We start from the raw sequence: 20,475 nt of genomic DNA, 5'->3' as shown, positions 1-20,475 counted from the left end.
CCAATAAGAAACGAGTATTAAACAATGCCATGGCATAGTTGTACTTTTTTAAATCACCATGTTATTTTAAATACATCATTCGATAGTAGTACAACATGAACTACCTCCCTAGATGAGGGGACGGATGAAGAGAAGAAGACACCTTGAATATTAAAACGTTACCGTCGCTCAACTCTCTGATTGGAGGAAAATATATCGGAGGCGGAAGAATCTTCTCCATCAGGGCGGGTTGTCTCTAGTTACAACAGCCACAAAGTCAACATTGGCTGTGTTGTAAAAAAAAAATATGAAAAGAAAAGAAAAATGCGTTTTGATCTTAATGTAATGTTAGGCATAAGGTTAGCCGTTCAGTTAAGGTTATGGTTACGCCTAGGGTCTGATTTTAAGAATATACATTTTATAAATAGGCGGGGTTTTAGACATAATTCTAATTTTGTGGCTATGGTAACTAGTGACAACCGTCAGGGCGGGAAATCAACCACACATGTCAACAGATTACACATTCCGAATGTCAACGCATTTTATCTAGCTACATATTCCTAATTATTTTAAACGGTGTAAGTTAACTGTAAAGTCTGGTTTCAATCAACTTTGGGTAAGTTAATTCTTATTACCAAAGGTATATAGCTAGCTACTGAGCACTGTTGCTACTTGCTAACTGTTCTGCGAGCTAGCTAAATGGTGGTTGTTATTGTTTAGCCAGCTAACGTTAGCTAGCTTGTCAAAGAAAGAGGTGAACGTCACCCTCTTTTTGACACTCAAGACAGTCAAGTATGACTCCGTGACTAATGGGCAGTGATCTGTTTTCTAAATCCTATTTTCAAGGAAGAGCCATGCAGGCGTTTTTGAAAGGAACATCAACTCAAGGCACCAGACCTGTGAAAGAGAAAGGTACCAGTGGAGAGAAGAAGCAGAAATCTGTCCCCTGGGTAGAGAAATAGTAAGTTCAATTTCTCAGCGGCTGTAGTATAAGCCCTTGAGAATCTTCATTCTTAGAATGTAATTACAGACACCCAAATAATAGAAATGCTATTCGGTAGCTGCAGACAAATATCTTGGTGATAATTAAAGTGGCTTAATATGTTTAGTCAGAAAGAAAACCCTGCATTAATTTGATCAACTACACTGAAAACCCTTGTTTGGCTGTTTAAAGTAGACCAAAATGTATGGAAGACGTGGCGTTTCAAGAGGAGGTGGTTGCTGTGCTGAAGAAGACTATAGAGGGCGCTGATGTAAGTAGCCTCTTCAATTCCACGAGTAGTGACTTTATATGCTTAGCGTAAATACTGTCTGCCTGGGATTCTGTTTGAATATTACATGATTTCTGTTACAGCTCCCCAATCTGCTGTTCTATGGACCACCTGGAACAGGAAAGACCTCCACCATCCTGGCTGCAGCCAGGGAACTTTATGGGTGAGAGTGACTCGCCAGCTTTCCAGATTACTGCATTCCAACTCCCAACTGATGCAGATCTGTGTTTGTGGGTTCCAGTGCTTGTCTACAACACAGTAAGTTTTCAGTTTCCGTTTCTTTCCACAGGCCAGAGCTGTACCGACAGAGAGTGCTGGAGCTGAACGCCTCCGATGAGAGAGGGATTCAGGTGGTGAGAGAGAAAGTCAAGAGATTTGCCCAGCTGACTGTAGCAGGCCACCGCACTGAGCAAGTACCAGTTTCCTTAACCTTCATTACATGCACATACCCCCCCAAACACACATGTAGCAAGCTCAATCTACACAACAAATCAGATCATATAATAGATGTACTTTCCTTACCTCCTATAACAGTCAGCATAGCATATTGTTCATGTTAAATTAGGATATTAAAGCCTCTTTCCATTCCTTACCTCTGACAGTGGGAAACCATGCCCACCCTTTAAGATCATCATCCTGGATGAGGCTGACTCAATGACCAATGCTGCTCAGGCTGCTCTCAGACGCACCATGGAGAAGGAGTCCCGGACCACCCGCTTCTGTCTCATCTGCAACTACGTCAGCAGGTCAATTGGGCTTCGTATTCCAAGAGGCACTCTAGAATATGAAATCTATAAGTTGTATTGTTTTTACACAACATTACAAACACTTTGAGACACTTTACAATATGATGTAATAAATGTTAAATATGTAGCTAAGCCAATTTAAATTGGCTGTGGTTTTATTTCCAGGATTATTGAGCCCTTGACATCCAGATGCTCCAAATTCCGCTTCAAACCTCTAGCAAATCAGGTCCAAGAAGAGCGCCTGCTGGATATCTGTGACAAGGAGAATCTCAAGTACTCAAAGGAGGTAATGATTACAACTGTACACACTGCATCATCATTGTTTTACAATTATATTTGGTACTATCCCTAGAGTTTGGAAGGCAGCCCATGTGCTTCCTCTACATAAAAGTGGCAACATGAGTGATCTAAATAATTATCTTCCCCGTACCAAACTCTTGCCTAGATGAAATCCTGGAATCATTGATTAATACTCAGCTGGATCCCTTTTAACTGCTACATCTTTTCTGAGTGTAAAACAGTCCAGGTTCAGACCAGGTCATAGTATCATCTCTACTACTTCTATGGTTTTAAATTGTCATAAATTGTTTAGATACGAAGAAACACTGCTACCTTCTTGACCTGTCCAAGGCATTCGACACTGTGGATCACACCTTACTTATTCAGAAACTCTATGATTGGCTTAGACCGGACTGCTTGCAGCTGGTTTGAGAATGATTTAAAAGACAGAACAGTGTATACTTACTGATGGGGTTAAGTCAGGATTTCTAGACATAACAAAAGGTGTCACACAGGGTTCGATTCTTGGTCCAGTTCTTTTCAGTATTTGTATTAGCGGCATTTGTCTATCTGTAACGGTCATCTGCGTATACTGTTGTATAAACTACTGCCCCTACGGCAGCTCAGGCTCTAACTCCTCAATCTGCTTTTACTACCTTGCAGAAGGCCTTGGTTGACGAGAAGTTGTAACTAAATACTGTTAACTGTTATTTTCCAAATAATTTAATGTAACTGATGTTTTACACATTAGTATGTTAGATGGTGCCCCAATTGATCGTGTCCCCGCCTATAAATATCTGGGCATCTGGATTGAGGTAAAGCTATCTTTTAAAAAAGCATGTTGAGGAATTAGTCAAGAAATTAAGAATTAGTTGGGCTTCTTCCATAGGAATAGGACTTGCATTTCATTAAATAGTAGAAAACAAATATTCAGTCAACATTTACAGTATTTCTTTTATTGATTATGGAGATATTATATACATGACTGCAGCTACCAGTATTTTGAAGCCCTTTGGACACAATTTATCATAGCACACAGAAACAAGTCTCTCACCGTTGCCGCTTGCTATAGACCGCCCTGGACACCATATGTGAATTGATTGCCCCCCAACTATCTTCAGAGCGCGTGCTGCTAGGTGACCTAAACTGGAACATGCTTATCACACCGGCCATCCTACAATCTAAGCTTGATGCCCTCAATCTCACACAAATTATCAATGAATCTACCAGGTACAACCCCAAATCCGTAAACACGGGCACCCTCATAGATATCATCCTCACCAACTTGTCCTCCAAATACACCTCTGCTGTTTTCAACCAAGATCTCAGCGATCACTGCCTCATTGCCTGCATCCGTAATGGGTCTGCGGTCAAACGATCACCCCTCATCACTGTCAAACGCTCCCTAAAACACTTCAGCGAGCAGGCCTTTCTAATCGACCTGGTCGGGGTATCCTGGAATGATATTGACCTCATCCCGTCAGTAGAGGATGCCTGGTTATTCTTTAAAAGTACCTTCCTCACCATCTTAAATAAGCATGCTCCTTTCAAAAAATGTAGAACCAGGAACAGATATAGCCCTTGGTTCACTCCAGAACTGACTGCCCTTGACCAGCACAAAAACATCCTGTGGCGTACTGCATTAGCATCGAATAGCCCCTGTGATATGCAACTTTTCAGGGAAGTTAGGAACCAAAATAAACAGGCAGTTAGGAAAGCTAAGGCTAGCTTTTTCAAACAGAAATTTGCATCATGTAGCACAAACTCCATAATGTTCTGGGACACTAAAATTCATGGAGAGTAAGAGCACCTCCTCCCAGCAGCCCACTGCACTAAGGCTAGGAAACACTGTTACCCCTGATAAATCCACTATAATTGAGAATTTCAATAAGCATTTTTCTACGGCTGATCATGCTTGCCACCTGGCTATCCCAACCCCGGTCAACTGCCCGGCACCCCCCACAGCATCTCGCCCAAGCCTCCCCATTTCTCCTTCACCCAAATCCAGATAGCTGATGTTCTGAAAGAGCTGCAAAATCTGGACCCCTACAAATCAGCCAGGCTAGACAATCTGGACCCTCTCTTTCTAAAATTATCTGCCAAAATTGTTGCAACCCCTATTACTAGCCGGTTCAACCTCTGTCGTATCGTCTGAGATTCCCAAAGATTGGAAAGCTGCCGCGATCATCCACCTCTTCAAAGCTGGAGACACTAGACCCAAACCATTACAGACCTATATCTATCCTACCCTGCCTTTCTAAGGTCTTCGAAAGCCAAGTTAACAAACACATTTACAGACCATTTCGAATTCCACATACCTTCTCCGCTATGCAATCTGGTTTCAGAGCTGGTCATGGGTGTACCTCAGCCACGCTCAAGGTCCTAAACGATATCTTAACCGCCATCGATAAGAGACATTACTGTGCAGCTGTATTCATCGACCTGGCCAAGGCTTTCGACTCTGTCAATCACCACATTCTTATCGGCAGACTCAATAGCCTTGGTTTCTCAAATGACTACCTCGCCTGGTTCACCAACTACTTCTCAGACAGAGTTCAGTTTGTCAAATCAGAGGGCCTGTTGTCTGGACCTCTGGCAGTCTCTATGGGGGTGCCACAGGGTTCAATTCTCAGGCTGACTCTTCTCTGTATACATCAATGATGTTGCTCTTGCTGCTGGTGATTCTTTGATCCACCTCTATGCAGAAGACACCATTCTGTATACTTCTGGCCCTTCTTTGGACACTGTGTTAACTAACCTCTAGACGTGCTTCATGGCCATGCAACTCTCCTTCTGTTGCCTCCAACTGCTCTTAAATGCATGCTCTTCAACCGATCGCTGCCCGCACCTGCTTGCCCGTCAGGCATTACTACTCTGGACGGTTCTTACTTAGAATATGTGGTTAACTACAAATACCTTGGTGTCTGGTTAGACTGTAAATTCTCCTTCCAGACTCATATTATGCATCTCCAATCCAAAATTAAATCTAGAATTGGCTTCCTATATCGCAAGAAAGCATTCTTCACTCATGCTGCCAAACATACCCTCGTAAAACTGACCATCCTACCGATCCTCGACTTCGGTGATGTCATCTATAAAATAATCTCCAACACTCTACTCAACAAACTGGATGCAGTCTATCACAGTGCCATCTGTTTTGTCACCAAAGGTAAAGCCCCGCCTTATCTCAGCTCACTGGTCACCATAGCAGCACGTGCTAAAAAAGGTATATCTCACTGGTCACCCCCAAAGCCAATTCCTACTTTGGCCACCTTTCCAGTACTCCAGTACTCTGCTGCCAATGACTGGAACTAACTTTAAAAATCATTGAAGCTGGAGACTCATATCTCCCTCACTAGCTTTAAGCACCAGGTGTCAGAGCAGCTCACAGATCACTGCACCTGTACACAGCCCATCTGTGAACAGCCCATCCAACTACCTCATCCCCATATTGTATTTATTTATCTTGCTCCTTTGCACCCCAGTATCTCTACTTGCACATTCATCTTCCGCACATCAATCACTCCAGTGTTTAATTGGTATATTGTAATTATTTTGCTGCCATGGCTGTATGTTTGTTTATTCCATGTGTAACTCTGTTGCTATATGTGTCGAACTGCTTTGCTTTATTCTTGGCCAGGTCGCAGTTGTAAATGAGAACTTGTTCTCAACTAGCCTACCTGGTTAAATAAAGGTGAAATAATATACACTTCATTTTGTAAAATCAAACCGTTTTGACTGTTAGATGTTTTTATCATAAAGTTGGTTGGACCTTGCTAAAAACACATAGGTCACTTCATTATTCTGTTTTTGTTTATAAAGCCTAACTGAAACTACAATTGACTTCACATCATTGTGGAAATATAGAAACTCTGATTACAACACTAGATCACAAGGTTGGTTAATGCTGGAGACTCCACGTGTATCCACAGAGCTGGGTAAATCTGTCTTTTCCTATCAGGACCCTATCATGTGGAATAATCTCCAAGTAACTTTTCATTTGGATGTGGTGTCATCTCTGGGTCAGTTTAGGAGAAAGGGATTTTTATATTGATAAATGTGTTATGTTTTTCTGTATATAATATTTGCTATTTCTTTTTTTTGTTTTAAATTGTGTATAATGTAATTGTCTATTGTCCCCAGGGCACATTTGCGAATGAGACCTAGGTCTCAATGTGTTTTTCCCCTTGTTAAATAAAAGCTAATAAAAATCATCTTCCATTCGGTTTTCCTGCAGGGTATTGCAGCGTTGGTGAAGGTTTCAGAAGGGGATCTTAGAAAAGCCATAACCTTTCTTCAAAGTGCTGCACGGCTGAACGCAGATAATGAGATCACGGAGAGTGCGGTCGTAGAGATAGCTGGGGTGAGTGCTTTTATTGTATTTCACTCATCAACAATAGTTGCCTGTTTTATGTACTGCAGTCTAGTAGTCAAGAGGTATCCAACTTTGCTGACATTCCTCTCTAAGGTTGTTCCTCCCAAGATGATTGACAATTTGCTCAAAATCTGTTACAAGGGAACATTTGAAAAACTAGAGATTGCTGTTCGGGTATGCACATTCACTTTTTTTATTGCAGCTTCATTACATAGGGATCGAAAATCTAACTGCGTGACACTTTTAATGTAGCAGCTTTCTGTCAGACTAATCACCCGGCCATTCTGCCACTTACAGAACATGGCAGATGAGGGCTATGCTGCCACACAGATCATCAACCAGCTACACGAAGCCATCATAGAGGAAGAGCTGAACGACAAGCAGAAGTCTGCCATCACGGAAAAGATGGCCGTAGGTGTTTCAAAATGGCATAACTGCCACATTGATGTTCATCTTATTTTACAGTAGTAGTGACTTATTGATTTGTCTCATTTTTCAGGTGGTCGACAAGTGTTTAGTGGATGGTGCAGATGAGTACCTGCAGATGCTGAGTATGTGTTCTGTGATCATGCAGCAAGCCACTCTGAGTCACTGACTCCACAACCTCATGAATCATTCCTCTCCATATGCATCTAGACCAACCGCTTTTTCTATACATTTTTGTAGGTTGACTGTATTAAAATGTTAATTGTTTCCTGTAAATACTGTCTTTGTCAATCAGTGCTGTTCAAGTCATACTTCAGGGGTCAGTTTTATAGAAACATTTTCACATTTCTGGGCTTTGAGTCAGTTCGGAAACAACAAGTAACCATATTTTATATTAAAAAAATTAGATATGGATGCTTCATGGCAGACATGCACATACTGTCCATAATATACATCACTTTTCAATGCATTTGGATGTACAGATGTAACAGATAAACATTGTCAGTTTAGTGTAGTTAATATGTTGACTGCTTCAGCACACTCAGAGAGTGTGACAGGGCTAGAGTCTGCCAGGTCAGGTGGCGCTGTATGTGTACTGCCCTGCTTCTGTGATTCTGGTAGCTGATGAAGGTAATCACATAGCAAAGACCTCACCGCCTCGCCATTGGAGTCATCCAGACATGCAGGAGCTAGGTCACATGGCTGGGAAAGGCTTTGGCTCGACTCTTCAAGCCACTTCTCCATAAAGGGATCATTATTCATCTCACACATATTATGTAGAATGCAGCATGCCTGAGTCATCACAGGGATCAGAGCAGCATTGCTGTTGTTGCGCTTTAAGCACTGCCAGCGGGCTTTCAGGCGACGAAAGGTACCCTCAATAGGGGTCCGTGCATGGCTTAGCTGAGTATTAAATGCATGTTGCTGAGGTGTTAGTTGAGGTGACTCTGGATAACATTTGAGCAGCCAGGTCTGCAAAGGGAAGGCTGCATCACCCAACAGCACAAAGCCAAGAGGTTGGCCCATAAGTTTGTGAGGTGTCTTCGGTGACAGTCCCCCTTCTCTCGCCAACATCCATAGTTCAGAGCCCAGCAGTATGGTTGCATCATCAGTGCTGCCTGAAAAGCCTACACGGATGTCCCAGAAGTGACCATGTCCATTCACAACTCCCTGCACCACCATGGAGGGCCATCCTTTGCTGTTCCAGCCTTCACTGGTTTGGCTTTGAGATTTCACAGAAATGTGAAGGGAATCAATGATACCCACACAATGAGGGAAACCCCACTGTGTGTTGAACGCAGCAGCAATTTCCTCCAGCTCCTGTTCACTTGGCTGATGAATGAAGAGTGGCTTCAGCACTGTCACAATGATATTGCATACGTCTCGTACACATTTGATTACTGTGGTGCTGCTCGTGCCAAGTAGGTCACCAATAGAGAGATAGTCCAAGTTGGTGGCCAACCGTAATATAACCATTGCCACGCGTTTCTCCAGAGAGACATGACAGGTAGGGTCTTTTACTTCCGGTCTGAGCTGGTCACAGAGTTGGTCAAATGTGTCCTTGGTCAGATGGAATGTGTTGAGCCAGTCTTGAGGATGGAACTCCTTAGTCACAACCCTCTCCCACCAGTCTGATTTAGGCTCTGCAGGTGAGTAATGTCTCATGGGTGAGGGTCTTGAGGGGGAGGATGGTCTTGAAGGTGAGCTTGGTGGTGGCTGAAACTAAAAGAAAAGATAGCAGTTATGGATATTTGAATTGCCACTTTTTACTAATTGAAAAACTTAAAAGTTGGGATGTTTGAATCTCCTAGGATATTTGATTTTGTCTTTGAAATACTGCATGTGTTCTCTTGATAGTCACTTTACCTTGTCAGGTTGATTCCACATGAAATTGTTACTTACTGTATGTGCAAGCCTCTTCATTTTGTTGAGGATATAGATTCGATGTCTGATATGCCGTTGGATTTCCATCCGTTTATCCATGATGGCTTTTCTAATCTTCTCTCTACGCCTCATGGACAGATACAGAAGCCTCGACCTCCGTTCCACAACAGCTTTCTTCATAGAACTCTCCATGGCTTAGTGTCGAATCTAGCTACAGCATCAAAATGGAGACATGCATGCAGCAAACTGCTATGTTTTCAAGCTCAAGTTGAGCTAGATAACGTTAACTCATTATAATGCCATGGGTGTTATCAGCACAGCCATATATTAAGATACATAGATGGCTCTGGTTATGAGTATTTTTTTAGCTAAATTATTTGCTTGCTAGCTAACCTGTGTATACTGTTAGCAAAGGAAGTAGTTACGTTGATTAGCTAACCTAACGACATAGCTTATGTGCGTTTTCAGAATTCACCAAACAGACGTTAGCTAGTTGCAGCAGCATTCTTCTCCTCTGGCAACGTGTGACTGTTCAGTGTTTTGATTTGAACAGCTTAGCTACGTAAGCATTTCCCACAATGCATTGCAATTTGGTCAGTAACATTTTATGCTAGCCAGCTAACAAGCTAGCACACATAACTTTGACTTATTTCATTCTACATTATTGCTCTTCAGTTGCTCGTGAATAAGATAAAAAAATATATATACTGGTGTGTCCTGACACCTGCACTCGATTTAAAAATATTTACTTCCGTGTCCAAGGCAATGTGTTTGGTATTTGGTAGCTTATCAGAGTTAGCTTAGTTTGCTAACGTTACCAAGCAGACGGGAAGGCTCCCTGTCTATTCTTCCGGACTTAAGTGAAGTTAGCTAGTTATCTGTGGTTTAGTGAAATGTCATCGACGTAGACTGAACCCTCGTTTCTTTGGTGGTGTTGTTTCTGTTAACTTGGTAAAAAAAATACATGGCATCCAAAGTGCAGAGGATCAGGTCCAGCAGTAGACTGCTCTTTTAACTGTGGCTTTCCAATCAAGATCCAGCCAGCGAGGCACTACCACTACTATGGACCAAGAGTATCAGCGTCGCCTGCTTCGGCAGATCAACATTCAGAACGAAAACACCAGCCCCATTGTAAGTATTAATTATCATGCCACTCTCGCTTTTATTATATTACTGGGAACATTTCTGAAGGGTTATTAAAAGGAAGGTGTGTCTCACCTAACCAAAGTGGCGCAGTGATGAAATACTATTAGAACAATGTTATTTTAAAAGGGCAGTGGCACTTGTTGGTTCACCATTTACTTGTCATGATTCATTAGTAGTCATTATTTTACACGTTGTCATTGTACAGAAGGTGACCGAGGTGATGCGAAACCTGACGCCCAACAACTCCCCGATGTCCTCTCCCAGCAAGCATGGTGACAGGTTCATCCCATCCCGTGCAGGGGCCAACTGGAACATCAACTTCCACAGAATCAATGTATATGTCACTTAAACCTCTTTAATACCCTATCAATTATAATACATTACCTCACTATAGATTATTTTATTGATACATTTAGTCAGCTCATTGAGAAATGTGTATGTGATCTGTCTTTTTAGGAGAATGAGAAATCACCAAGTCCAAATAGAAAAACAAAGGATGTGACATCTGATAGCAGCAAAGGTAAGTTACATGACAAACTATGCCACATCGGATGAAATTACTAACATTTAAGAACGGCATACATTATAGTAGTTAATGTAACTGTGGTTCTGTATTAGCAGATGGGCTGGCCTACTCGGCTTTGCTGAAAAATGAGCTGCTCGGAGCAGGCATTGACAAAGTTCAGGACCCCCAGACAGAGGACAGACGGTTGCAGCCATCCACGCCGGAAAAGAGGAGTCTCTTCAGTGTAAGAATCTAATTTGTTTCCAAGCTACGTTAAGTTATTCTGGAGCAAGGTCTGACCCAAATCTTTTCCTTTATGTGCAGTACTCACTCAGTGCTAGGAGCACAACAGATGAGGACAATGGCATCTCTCCCTACTCATTGTCACCTGTCAGTAGCAAAAGGTAAATTCATAAGTTGGTGTCTCTGTAAAGGTGGTTACTGTTAACTTCAAATCAATGTTTTTTCATTTGGTTTGTTTTCTTTCTGTGCAGTCAGAAGTTGCTACGGTCACCCAGGAAGCAGACCCGTAAAATCTCAAAGATCCCATTCAAGGTCTTGGATGCTCCAGAACTACAGGATGACTTCTACCTCAACCTTGTGGACTGGTCTGCTTTAAATGTGCTGAGTGTTGGCTTAGGCACATGCGTCTATCTCTGGAGTGCCTGCACCAGCCAGGTACTGCTTGTGTGACAAATACATGTGCATATGATTTAATTAGCCTCTCATTCCACATGGTGTTCATTTCTATACAAACCCTCAGAGAGCATTGATTTGTCTTTCCAGGTAACTCGTTTGTGTGACTTATCAGTGGAGGGGAATTCTGTTACGTCCGTGGGCTGGTCAGAGAGAGTGAGTTAAACTCTATATCTGCCGTTTGTAAATCCCACCGTAACACTTTGTACTTGCTCTAGCTGTTTTTTGTGTGTGTGGTTTCCTGACTCCAATGCTGTGCGTTTCTGATTCAGGGCAATCATGTGGCGGTGGGGACTCACAAAGGCTACGTACAGATCTGGGATGCAGCAGCTGGCAAAAAGCTCTTTACACTAGAGGGTCACACTGCTAGAGTTGGTGAGCACTCAGTGGAAATTCCCTGTTATAGATGTAGCATACTAGTTGTTCATTTCATTGGTCTCTCCCTCACCATTCCCATGTCTTATCTTCCACAGGTGCACTGGCATGGAACGCAGACCAGTTGTCATCAGGTAGTCGAGACCGTATGATCCTGCAGAGGGACATTCGCACACCACCTCTCCAGTCTGACCGTCAGTTGCAGGGTCACCGGCAGGAAGTATGTGGTCTGAAGTGGAGTACAGACCACCAGCTGCTTGCCTCTGGGGGCAACGACAATAAGGTATAATAGCATATATCATGACTCTGTGTCCATATCCCTTAGATATGGCTTTTAACATTGATTAGCTAAGTTTACAACATAACAACCTCACCAACCATGTATGTCGGTTCTGGCCTGCATTTCTCTCAGCTGCTTGTGTGGAACCACTCTAGTACGGCACCAATGCAGCAGTACACGGATCACCTAGCTGCAGTCAAAGCCATCGCCTGGTCCCCCCACCAGCACGGGCTGCTGGCGTCTGGGGGAGGAACGGCTGACCGCTGCATTCGCTTCTGGAACACGCTCACCTCACAGCCACTGCAGTGCATGGACACAGGCTCGCAGGTCTGCAACCTGGCATGGTCGAAACATGCCAATGAACTGGTATGTACCACTCAGTGTTGTGATGGTGATCCTATAATGTTATTTAAACTTTGATGGTCTGGTGGCACTCTCCCTTTTCTATAGGTCAGCACACATGGTTACTCTCAGAATCAGATCCTGGTGTGGAAATATCCTGCACTCAGTCAAGTAGCCAAGCTTACCGGACACTCGTACAGGGTACTCTACCTGGTAAAGTAACATTGTCTTGTTTTGATGTTCCTAACCTCCTAGCTTTTCCTAATGTTCTGATATTGTCTATCCCCTGCACTATGAAGGCAATGTCTCCTGATGGTGAGGCCATTGTCACAGGGGCTGGTGATGAAACGCTACGCTTCTGGAATCTCTTTAGTAAAACACGGTCAACAAAGGTGCTAAAGCGGAGTTGATTTTTCACATTTGTGTACAGTACACACTACACTCAAATCTGCTCTTAAATTACAGTACTTGTCTATGTTTTACTTTCTTGTTGTCCTGTGATTTTAAATTAACCTTTTCCTCTTTTTATTCAGGAATCGGTGTCCGTTTTAAACCTCTTTACCAGGATAAGATAACAGCAACGCAAGAATAGACTTGATGGAGTGCCTTGAATTCATTACAACATTCATCAACACAATGCAAAAGAATGACCTAACATGGACATGACATATTGTCATGGAGGAGGAAAGAACTGTTTTACTTTTCCCAGAAACAGAAAATAATTTGTCCTCAATGTTTTTATTAGATTTATTTCTATTCATGTACACTTCAATATACAGTTATGCTTTTTCTATGTTGATTTTTGTATTCCATGTCTATGTTGAAAGTATGTGTTAAAGGAGCCTTAAAGTACAATGTAGAGAAATGGATCTACAATTTTAGTTTATTTTTTTTGCCATTTGAAATTCTATATTTGAATGTTATATAGACGGGCAAATTGTATAATATAATGGGACAATCATGGCTTCTCCATGGCAGTTGTTTTAAGAAAAACAATTAACTTTTGGAATTAAAAAAATAGCCACTAAATGTGTCAAAGCACTACATTGAATATAGTAGGGTGGAGTGAACAAAACTGAGTAAAATGTGATGTTAAATTTCTGGAACTCAAGAACAAGATAACAAGAGTATTGCAAAATAAATGTCTGGTGTTTTCTTAGACTTTACTGAGTTATAGTTCATATAAGGAAATTAGCTTAATAGATAAATTAGACCCTAATGAATAGATTTCACATGACTGGGAATAAAGAAATGCATCTCTTGGTCGAGGACACCTTTATTTTTTTTAGTGCTGTGGATCAGAAAACCGGTCAGTATCTGGTGTGACCACCTTTTGCCTCATGCAGTGTGACACATCTTTGCTTAGAGTTGATCAGACTGTTGTGGTCTTTGGATTGTTGTCTCACTCTTCAATGGCTGTGCGAAGATTCTGGATTTTGGTGGGAACTGGAACACGCTGTCGTACAGGGTGATCCAGAGCAGCCCAAACATGCCAAATGGATGACATTTCTGTTGAGTATGCAGGCCATGGAAGAACTGGGACATTTTCAGCTTCTAGGAATTGTGTACACATCCTTGCGACATGGGGCCATGTATTACCATGATCAAATGTGAGGTGATGGCGGCGAATGAATGGCACAGCAATGGGCCTCAGGATCATGTCACGGTATCTCTACATTCAAATTGCCATTAATAAAATGCGCTTGTGTTTGTTGTATGTTATATAGACAGACGGGGGCAAAAATGCACAGCTTATACCTGCCAATACCATAACCCCACTGCTACCATGGGGTAGTCTAAGCAAACCTCTCGTCCACACGACGGCATACACACCAGCTGCCCAGTACAGTTGAAACCAGGCTTTATCTGTGAACAGCACACTTTGAAGGTGAGCATTTGCCCACTGAGATCGGTTACGATGCCAATCTGCAGTCAGGTCAAGACCCTGGTGAGGATGACAAGCATGCAGATGAGCTTCCTTGAGATGGTTTCTGACAGTTTGTGCAGAAATTCTTTGGTTGTGCAAACCCACCGTTTCATCAGATGTCTGGGTGGCTCGTCTCAGACCATCCCGCAGGGGAAGAAGTCGGATGTGGAAGTTCTGGGCTGGTGTAGTTACACGTGGTCTGCTGTTGGGAGGCCGGTTGGATGTACTGCCATGTTCTTTAAAACAATGTTTATGGTAGAGAAATTAACATTGAATTCTCTCCCAATAGCTCTGGTGGACATTTCTGCATTCATCATTTCAATTGCACACTCCTTCAAAACTTGACACATCTGTGGCATTGTGTTGTGTGACAAAACTGCACTTTTTAGAGTGGCCTTTTATTGTCCCCCAGCACAAGGTGCATCTGTGTAATGATCATGAAGTTGAATCAGTTTCTTGATATGCCACACCTGTCAGGTGAATGGATTATCTTGGGAAAGGAGAAACACTCACCAACAGGGATGTAAACACATGTTTGCAAAAAAAATGAGATAAATAAGCTTTTCATGCTTTCTGGGATGTTTTCTTTCAGCTCATGAAACATGGGTCCAACACGTGTTTATATTTTTGTTCAGTATACTTTTTAAATGTGCAACTTCATCGTCATGAGCCAATCTAAACAACCATCTGGTTTTGGCCTATTAGCAGGGCCGGACCTCCCATTAAGCAAGACTATAGCGGCACTTCAATTTGGGGCGGCATTTTGACAATTTGGCTGCCGCCCTCCAGCGCCACCAGCTCATAGCCTTGCTGCAGTTCGACTAGTATTGGACTTGATAGACGACAATGAGCACATTATGGAAGATAGCTTTATTTGATTTTTATACTTTTACATGTCATTTGATACAGTTGAACATTATTTTCTTTTAGAGAATTAGATTTTTTGGTTTTGATCAGTATTTTCAAAGTGTAATTAAGACACTTTACAATATTAATAACAGCTCTGTTAAATTATCCCATGGAACTTCACAAAGATTCGACATTAGACGTGGAATTAAACAAGGATGCCCAATTTCTCCTTTCTTATTTTTATTGGTCCGACAAGTTATGGCACATCATATAAATAACGCTAGTTTTAGGGGTATTCAGATACAAGACAAAGAGATAAAATGTTCACAATTGGCTGACGACACCACTTTTTTTTATCATAATGAAATCAGGAAAGCTATTGAGTGTATTAATGCCTTCTCACATGTATCAGGTTTATCTCTGAATATTAGGACATGTGAATTATTTGTGTTGAAAAGATATGACTTAAACTCAGTATGTAATATCCCTGTAAAAGATGTGATAACATATCTTGCTATTCAAGTTAGCAAAGATCAGAAAGAAAGAGCCAACTTAAATGTATCTCCTATTGTAGAGAAAATTGGAAAGAGATTTAACTCCTGGTTATTAAGAGATCTGTCTTTATCTGGACGTGTACTTTTATCACAATCTGAAGGTCCAGATGAGTTTATACCTCCCTTGCCTTCGATGTTCCTCTGTCGGTAACTAAAATGGTTGATACTAAATGTTTTAACTTCATATGGAGGAATAAACCTCATTATTTAAGACAAGCGGTAACATGTAGCACCCAGGGTGAGGGAGGCTTGAATTCTCTGGATATTAAAACCTCTAATATAATCTTTAAGATTAAATGGATACAAAACTATTTAAGAAATAAAGATTGCATTTGGAATATCATGCCTAATTTAATATTCCAACAGATTGCTGGTCTAGAATTCTTACTCAAATGCAACTTTAATATGGGTAAAATCCCAATTAAGCGTGCAAACTTTCATAAACAAGTACTTCTACAAACACAATTTTTCCCCACATAGGTATACAATCTGGAATAATAAAGACATAAATACAAAAACAAGTCTTTATTTTCCAGAACTGGTTTGATAACAACATTATCTGGGTTAAACAATTATTGAATAATGATGGACAATTATATGATTATCCAGAATTTATTAGAACACACAATTTTACATTCACTCCTGAGGAGTATCAAATTGTTGTTAGAGCTGTCCCTAAAGGTGCTATTCTTCTTTTAGGAGAATATAACAACACTCCAAGTGCAACTATTGAGGATTTCGTAGCCTCAATACAATTAGAAGGAATCGACATTTTAAACTATAAATGTAATAAACGATGTCAATATGTTACTATTCCCGCTGGTAAAATGTACAGGAATGCAGCCCTAGGACAAGTGAACTGGAACAAAGTCTCATTGTTGTCTGGTAAATATTGTATATCTAATAAGGTGAAAGAAGTATCATACAAACTCATTCATAGAATCTATCCTGTAAAGACCTTTATTATACACAGATTTAAAATAGCTATTGATAACAAATGTGTATTTTGTGGCTGTGACCCAGAAACTCTTGACCATTTATTTTGGGACTGTTCTTGTCGGAAGATTTTGGAGTGAGTTAGAAGATTTATTTTAAAGGAAACGACTATTGATGTTAATTTGAAAGACTCTGATGTTATGTTTTATTTTGATCCAAATGATATGGACCCTGATTTAACTATCATTGTTAATTTGTTTATCTTTCATGGAAGATTCTTTGTCCATAAAATTATGTGGGCAGAGAACAAACCCCTCTTCACATTATTTAAGATAGAATTTAAATATTATTTTGAAATGATCAGTAAATGTAAAAACAAAAAAGCAATACGCACCATAAAAGTATTTAACAAATTGAAAATGAATCTTGACATGTAATACTGTTAGGTTTATGTACTCTTGTTTGTATATTTATATTTTTTTGTATTTGTTGTGTGCATACATCTTTTTTTAAAGCAAGTTTAAATAACATTTTAAAAAGCCATGCTGCAGTTCCCGCCCCAACCCCATTCCCACTTCTCTCGATGTTCACTCCCAATATCCTTGGTAACTATGGTGATGTGTGTGTTTATATGGGATTATCCAATTGTGAAACATTAATAAAAATGAATCTGCCAATTAAATTATTGTATTTTTATTAAATTTGTTTGTGTGTGTGTGTGTGTGTGTGACGAAAACGATTAGTGATTAAGGCAGTAGCCTAACCTCGCTTGTTAACGTTAGCTAGCTACTACTAGTGGATATTGTTTTAGCTAAAAGTAATCTATAGAGATTTGAAACAATTTGCTACCAAGTCTAAGAGAAAAAAACGATCAGGACGCGAATATATTTTTTTAAACAATGAGAAAAGAGGCACAATCTCAAACCAAAGAAAAATTCGCTGGTGAAATTGATCAGCGTGCAGCAATGACCATCAGCTGGTGTGGAGAATGACAAGCCTACGAGGACAGGCCATTCATTCGCTGAGAACGACGAGCCCCAGTTCGCTGATCCTAGCTGCGAAGAAGGCAAACCGGAGGAGTCGGACCCATGCACTTCCACCAATGATTAATGCTCTCTGGCTGGACTAGAACAGGTGGTCGCACCAGGCCTAGCCACACCTCCAAACAATGTTGGCGAAGACCCTACTATCTTGGACGCAGACTCAGATTCGTCGCTCTCCACTCTAGGTGGAGACGAAAAATAAATAAATGTTGAAACTGATTTTGGGCAATCAAATTCGATATGTAAATAAGCAAAATTCGTTAAGGCTGGGTCATTGACATAAAACTTATTTTACACAACTCCAGCGAAACTAGGCCCGCCATGCGTTTATGAAAGCAGTTGTTTCCAAAGCTCAAATGATCTTACTCTGTTTTACAGTTCCACAGAAATATTCAAATATATGTTAAATATGTTATATAAAAGTGTTAACAATTATGGGGTCACGCCATGTGTGATATGGGGTCATGCCATCATAGCACTGAGACTGCACTCGTGAAGGTGGTAAATTACCTTTTAATGGTGTCAGACCAAAGCTCTGCATCTGTCCTCGTGCTCCTAGACCTTAGTGATGCTTTTGATACCATCGATCACCACATTCTTTTTATTTTTTTTCATTTATTTGTTCAACTTTATTTAACCAGGTTGGCTAGTTGAGAACATGTTCTCATTTGTAACTGCGACCTGGCTAAGATAAAGCATAGCAATTCGACACATACAACAACACAGAGTTACACATGGAATAAACAAAACATAATCAATAATACAGTAGAACAAAAGGAAACAAAAAGTCTATATACAGTGAGTGCAAATTAGGTAAGATAGGGGAGTTATAAGGCAATAAATAGGCCATGGTGGCAAAGTAATCACAATATAGCAATTAAACACTGGAATGGTAGATGTGCAGAAGATGAATGTGCAAGTAGAGATACTGGGGTGCAAAGGAGCAAGATAAATAAATAAATACAGTATGGGGATGAGGTAGGTAGATAGATGGGCTGTGTACAGGTGCAGTGATCTGTGAGCTGCCCTGACAGCTGGCGCTTAAAGCTTGTGAGGGAGATAAGAGTCTCCAGCTTTAGAGATCTTTGCAGTTCGTTCCAGTCATTGGCAGCAGAGAACTGGAAGGAAAGACGACCAAAGGAGGAATTGGCTTTGGGGGTGAGCAGTGAGATATACCTGCTGGAGCGCGTGCTATGAGTGGGTGCTGCTATGGTGACCAGTGAGCTGAGATAAGGCTGGGTTTTACCTAGCAGAGACTTGTAGATAACTTGTAGCCAGTGGGTTTGGCGACGAGTATGAAGCGAGGGCCAACCAACGAGAGCGTACAGGCCTCAATGGTGGGTAGTGTATGGGGCTTTGGTGACAAAACGGATGGCACTGTAATAGACTGCATGCAGTTTGTTGAGTAGAGTGCTGGAGGCTATTTTATAGATGACATCACCGAAGTCGAGGATCGGTATGATGGTAAGTTTTACGAGGGTATGTTTGGCAGCATGAGTGAAGGATGCTTTGTTGCGATATAGGAAGCCTATTCTAGATTTAATTTTGAATTGGAGATGCTTAATAAGGTACGGTGGGATTCGAAATGGTCGGTAATCTGTTTGTTAACTTGGCTTTCAAAGACCTTAGAAAGACAGGGTAGGATAGATATAGGTCCTTTGAAGAGGGGGATGACCGCGGCAGCTTTCCAATTTTTGGGAATCTCAGACGATACGAAAGAGAGGTTGAACAGGCTAGTAATAGGGGTTGCGACAATTTCGGCAGATAATTTTAGAAAGAAAGGGTCCAGATTGTCTAGCCCGGCTGATTTGTAGGGGTCCAGATATTGCAGCTCTTTCAGAACATCTGCTATCTGGATGTGGGTGAAGGGGAAATGGTGGGGGCTTTGGCTGTGGAGGGTGCCGGGCAGTTGACCGTGGTAGGGGTAGCCAGGTGGAAAGCATGGCAAGCCGTAGAGAAATGCTTATAGAAATTTTGGAAAGATGGGAAACCCAAATTGGTCTACACTGACAAGTTCTGGCCTGGTTTAGATCTTATCTGTCAGAAAGATATCAGTTTGTCTCTGTGGATGGTTTGTCTTCTGACAAATCAACTGTAAATTTCAGTGTTCCTCAAGGTTTTGTTTTAGGTCCACTATTGTTTTCACTATATATTTTACCTCTTGGTGATGTCATTTGGAAACATAATATTAACTACCACTGCTATGGGGACGATACACAACTGTACATTTCGATGAAACATGGTGAAGCCCCAAAATTGCTCTCCCTGGAAGCCTGTATTTCAGACATAAGGAAGTGGATAGCGGCAAATGTTTTACTTTTAAATGCGGACAAAACAGATATGCTAGTTCTAGGTCCCAAGAAACAAAGAGATCTGTTGGAGCTGACAATTAATCTTGCTGGTTGTACAGTCATCTCAAATAAAACTGTGAAGAACCTCTGTGTTACTCTGGACCCTGATCTTTCTTTTGGCAAACATATCAAGAATATTTCATAGACAGCTTTTTTCCATCTTTGTAACATTGCAAAAATCCAAAACTTTCTGTGCAAAAATGATGCAGAAAAATTAATCCATGCTTTTGTCACTTCTAGATTAGACTACTGCAATGATCTACTCTCCTGCTACCCGGATAAAGCACTAAATAAACTTCAGTTAGTGCTAAACACGGCTTCTAGAATCTTGAATAGAACCAAAAAAATGGATCATATTACTCCAGTGCTAGATTCCCTACACTGGCTTCCTTTTAAGGCTAGGGCTAATTTCAAGGTTTTACTGCTAACCTACAAAGCATTACATGGGCTTGCTCCTACCTATCGTTCCGATTTGGTCCTGCTGTACATACCTACACATATGCTATGGTCA

The 20,475-nt window shown here is 41.2% G+C and overlaps 3 protein-coding genes across 8 annotated transcripts; 2 read left to right on the top strand and 1 right to left on the bottom strand.

Annotated features, from left to right (window-relative positions):
* The first annotated feature begins 248 nt into the window (after positions 1-248).
* On the top strand, positions 249-7,352 carry LOC118391329 (replication factor C subunit 4-like). 2 transcript variants are annotated; one of them, XM_035782624.2, is made up of 11 exons: positions 249-595; positions 830-940; positions 1,154-1,232; positions 1,334-1,413; positions 1,540-1,659; positions 1,853-1,996; positions 2,162-2,282; positions 6,513-6,638; positions 6,744-6,824; positions 6,948-7,061; positions 7,150-7,352. In XM_035782624.2, the coding sequence occupies exons 2-11, from the start codon at positions 834-836 to the stop codon at positions 7,243-7,245; spliced, it is 1,068 nt and encodes a 355-aa protein (XP_035638517.1). In that variant the 5' UTR covers positions 249-595; positions 830-833; the 3' UTR covers positions 7,246-7,352. The 2 variants fall into 2 exon arrangements, with proteins under 2 accessions (XP_035638517.1, XP_035638508.1); XM_035782615.2 differs by having other exon boundaries at positions 251-595; positions 826-940.
* Positions 6,820-9,152, bottom strand: LOC118391321 (uncharacterized). Its single transcript, XM_035782602.2, has 2 exons — positions 8,979-9,152; positions 6,820-8,798 (listed from the first exon to the last, which is right to left on the bottom strand). Exons 1-2 carry the CDS (start codon positions 9,150-9,152, stop codon positions 7,578-7,580), a joined length of 1,395 nt encoding a protein of 464 aa, XP_035638495.1. The 3' UTR covers positions 6,820-7,577.
* LOC118391307 (fizzy-related protein homolog) lies at positions 8,663-13,575 on the top strand. 5 transcript variants are annotated; one of them, XM_052458208.1, is made up of 14 exons: positions 8,663-8,725; positions 9,995-10,091; positions 10,312-10,440; positions 10,563-10,626; positions 10,725-10,855; positions 10,936-11,015; positions 11,106-11,289; positions 11,398-11,463; positions 11,580-11,682; positions 11,781-11,965; positions 12,095-12,328; positions 12,413-12,517; positions 12,604-12,696; positions 12,838-13,575. In XM_052458208.1, the coding sequence occupies exons 2-14, from the start codon at positions 10,023-10,025 to the stop codon at positions 12,877-12,879; spliced, it is 1,485 nt and encodes a 494-aa protein (XP_052314168.1). In that variant the 5' UTR covers positions 8,663-8,725; positions 9,995-10,022; the 3' UTR covers positions 12,880-13,575. The 5 variants fall into 5 exon arrangements, with proteins under 5 accessions (XP_052314168.1, XP_052314172.1, XP_035638473.1 ...); XM_052458212.1 differs by lacking the exon at positions 8,663-8,725 and adding an exon at positions 9,381-9,522; XM_035782580.2 differs by lacking the exon at positions 8,663-8,725 and having other exon boundaries at positions 9,532-10,091; positions 10,728-10,855.
* Positions 13,576-20,475: the final 6,900 nt, after the last annotated feature.

The sequence above is a fragment of the Oncorhynchus keta genome, chromosome 1 (assembly GCF_023373465.1).
Source record: "Oncorhynchus keta strain PuntledgeMale-10-30-2019 chromosome 1, Oket_V2, whole genome shotgun sequence".
NCBI classification, from domain to species: domain Eukaryota; kingdom Metazoa; phylum Chordata; class Actinopteri; order Salmoniformes; family Salmonidae; genus Oncorhynchus; species Oncorhynchus keta.
Note: the sequence above shows the minus strand (reverse complement) of the source record. Positions and strands in the feature narration are given on the sequence as shown.